We start from the raw sequence: 3,827 nt of genomic DNA on the forward strand, positions 1-3,827 counted from the left end.
CAGACCCTCCCGTCCCCTTCCCACGTTACACTTGAGCCCGCAGCTGCACGTAGCTATCTTCTCCCGTGTGTGTGTGCGTGTGTGTGTGTGTGTGTGTGTGTGTGTGTGTGTGTGTGTGTGTGTGTCTGTGTTCAGCCAACTGGCAGAGGGGGTCAGAGCAGAATTTCCAGGGTGACCTGCTGCTGGCTCATCCTACCGGTATTATTGGAATGAACGCGCAGTATGTCTTCCCCTGAGCGAGCTGGTGCGTCCTATAAAATGGGGGGTGTGCCATTTCACTGACCTGGCAGAGATAATATATGGCAGCCCCTGGTACAGAGAAGATCCTCAGTACATCCTTGCTCTGCAGCTCCCCCGCTTACTGACTCACCTGGAGCTGTCTGACATTTTTATTGTTATTTATTGATGAGAGAGACAGAGAGAGAGAGAGTTTGTGTCCACTTATTTATGCAATCATTGGTTGCTTTTTGTACGTGCCCTGACCAGGGAGAGAAGCTGGAAGCTTGGAGTATGGGGAAGGTGCTCTAGCCAACGGAGCTACCTGGCCTGGGCCCGTCTGACATCTTTGGGCCCCTTTTGTCCAAGGGGGAGGACTTATAGTCAGCTCTGGCCCCACGGGAACTCGAGGCCGCGTTCGGGGTTACTGAGGCCTGCTGCACTGACTGCACCAGCGTCTTTAGTAGACAAGGCCCTGTGAGTGCTTTGGCAGGCAGAGGGGGACCGCAGGTGGCCTGCAGGAAAACTCTCTCATTTGTGGGGTGGACTTGGGGCCTGGTTTGGGATAGGTCACTGGTTATCCTTGTGGCTCTAGACAGGAAAGTCACTTAGTGACCTGAACCTCGGATTCAGGCCTGTGTACATTGCGGGTGATATTGAGAAATATGGCCCCTCCAGGGCAGGCACCTGCCTTTTGATTTTTCGCAGTCCAGTTTCTGTCCCTCTGCCCGAATCGCAGGGGGCTCTCTAGTTCCTTGTTTGCTGAATGAATTTGAAGCTGGTGTGTGTGTGTGGGGGGGGACAGAGGTCATAGTTCCTACTTTCCTTTGAAGCTCCCTTAGCCTGCAGGCTTCATTCTATGGGTCCCTGAGCCCTTGTCAGAAGTCATTTGCCGGCCAACCTGTCCACAGGGACTTGACCTTGCACACAGCAGGACGCAGAGTAGGACTGACTGGAGGCAAAGGCAGGAGAAGGGACCCTGGCCCCTCTTTTGTGTGTGATAGATCACTGCTGCCTCAGGGCCCCACAAAGCCAGGTGGGGCACCTTCCTTGGGGACTTCATTCACCGAGTGCTGAGTTTTAGGGGGTAAATGTGGTCCCTTTTGGGGCGGGGGGGCACAGCTCTTTATGCGTGTTGCTTGTCTGTAGCTGATAAGAATGTGAGGGACGACTCCCACATCTCCACCTTTGCTGCAGGGTGGGATAGAGGCTTCCGAAGGCCCCGGTGATGGGATGAATGGGATGGGCATCGAATCCTTGGTACCATGAGGCAAGTCTGAAAGCTGGAGGAGGGTAGGCAGCGGATCCCGCATGACTTAGTATATACCAGGGCCCATCACCATGCCAGATGGTCCTCAGCATTTACCACACTGGCTGAAGGAGAGTCGGAATGCTAATTCTGCCCACCCCGTGGACTCACATGCACTGCACTTTCCAAACAATCTGTACACCCTCACCAACGCTAGTTCCTGAGAGAAATGCCAGGTCACCTTTCAGGCATGTCCCAGGTCCGATCTCTCTGCCTCTTCCAAGAGTATATGCTTTTCTTCAGCCATTTCTTCTCATTATTCCAGGATTATCATTATTATTAATCATGTGTGTTCTCATTATAACCAGACATAGCTCCCTCCCTTTAATGTCGTAGACCCTGCTCACCTCCTTCCCGTCTCATTTCGTTTTATCCACTTTCCCTTGACTTATCCTGAATAGTTCAGTGAAGAGTGTGTTATCCCTAATGTCCACGCTGCCTTTAGTGCCTCCATATTACTCCTTTCCCCAACTCCAATATGATTTTCAGACCGCAGGCTGTTCTATCACCCAGAGTTTTCTGACAGTCACATCTTTAATCTCTGTAGTGCTTCACAATGTCCTATTCTTGCAAGCACCCCTCTCTCCTCTGTCCTGCTGTCAAGCTGATGTAGGTGTCCTTCCTATTTCTACTGCACCCCATCATGCCCCCTTCCCTTTGCCAATACCACTTCCTCCCAGCTGGATTAAGTATCCCAAAAGTACCCAATGTACAGAATTTTCATAGTACGCTCTGATGCCCCTTTCAAATCGCCCCAAGCCAACGCTTGGATTTTTATGGCTCCCTATGATGTCTTCTTCCTGTTCCAACCCAAGATTGGTCACATTAGCTTTTCTACATGTTCATGGCACCCGAAGCTCATCTCTGTTACAGCACTTACGACACTACGAGTTTATTCATCTCTCCCATGTCATCTATAACATCCTTTAGAACTGGGGGCTGTGTGCCAATGAGTATTTTCAGGATGTACACTGGTGATTCACACATGACTGGTGGTCAATAAATGAGCAAGCTGTCCTGGACATTATGCTTTTATTTTTTCCCAATATTCTGCAATAACTAAGCAACATCATGGTAGTTTTAAGTCTTCTTTACACAACAGCAGACACAAAGGTTTTCAGAAAGGTCAGACATAAACAAATCCCACCCCCCTCCCATCCTTCTTTCACATTTTATTGGTTATTTCAAAGAACAGACTACTCAATGCTATAAAATAGGTACCATATCACGGAATATGATGAAAAGACTTCATTGTATAACATTAGGAAAACCGTTACACTAAATCTCAAAGACAAAAAAAGAAAAATACCTTTCTTCAATGGTATTTTAAACGTATTGTGTGGCCTTTAACAACATTGTACTAAAGCGAATAAAATTTTACAATATCCAAAGCAAATGGTCTTTTTCGCACTTCCAACTATTAGCACTGATCACATACACAAACACAGAGCGCCCGCTTCCCCATAATATCCAACTGAGAACCCAGGTGACATACTCCTTGCGGTACCTGTGAAGCTCTTTACGCCCCGCCCCCCGCCCCCCCCACACACACCCAAGGCTGTGTGCCCGATTTCCCTAAGGGGCGAAGTAATCTGCAACACCTGAATTGAGGATAGCCTCAACTTCGGCATCATCATCCGAATCCCAGTCGTAATTACATGGCCAGTCCTTGGAGCATCGGTTACGCACCCTTGCCACGAAATGCATGACTTTCAGCTTGCTTGATTCCACGTGTGCTCGAGGTCCCCAGAAGAACTGGTACTCTACGGGGCAGCTCCGCGGCACCGGCTTATAAATCAGGTACCCTCGGCGCACAAACTCTTCCGTGACGACCTTCTTCGGATCGCCAAAGATGCTGTGCTGCCGGCCGGGCTGCATCCCCAACTTCCCCAGCACTTTCCAGACCAGAGCCTCCTTGGCGCTGTTGCCCATGATGAAGATGAGGGCTAATATGGACATCAGGAGACTTTTCTTGGTGCCTTGAAAATTGCTCCGGGCTACCGCGGGCTTTTGCGCTTGAGCAGTACTGGAGGCTTCCTGAGGGGTGGTGGAGGCCTCCGCTGGAGTGCTGGGGTCTTCTTCCGGGCCGCTAAGGTCGTCCTCGGGGGTGCTCGGGACCACAGAGGCGGCCATCGGGGTCTCTGAGGCTTCTGAGGCCTGTATCTTACGATTGTTGCGGTTCTCTTCGGCGGCCCTCGCGTTACGGCGGCGCCTGCTCTTTCGTCCCCGTGGCATGTCGCTGGCTAGGGGCGCTGAGCCTACAGCAATCCTAAGGGAAGGATGCCTAGAACCCCTAGAACCC

At 50.8% G+C, this 3,827-nt stretch overlaps 1 protein-coding gene across 1 annotated transcript in view; it reads right to left on the reverse strand.

Moving 5' to 3' along the window:
• Positions 1-2,540: 2,540 nt before the first annotated feature.
• The window catches only part of MAGEH1 (MAGE family member H1), a 6,336-nt gene continuing 5,049 nt past the window's right edge, over positions 2,541-3,827 (reverse strand). Inside the window, exon 3 of the mRNA XM_006760191.2 lies at positions 2,541-3,821. Coding sequence (XP_006760254.1) covers positions 3,101-3,760 — 660 coding nt within the window. The 5' untranslated portion in view covers positions 3,761-3,821 and the 3' untranslated portion in view covers positions 2,541-3,100. The remainder of the gene's footprint in view (positions 3,822-3,827) is intronic.

The sequence above is a fragment of the Myotis davidii genome, unplaced genomic scaffold (assembly GCF_000327345.1).
Source record: "Myotis davidii unplaced genomic scaffold, ASM32734v1 scaffold2677, whole genome shotgun sequence".
Taxonomy (NCBI): Eukaryota; Metazoa; Chordata; class Mammalia; order Chiroptera; family Vespertilionidae; genus Myotis; species Myotis davidii.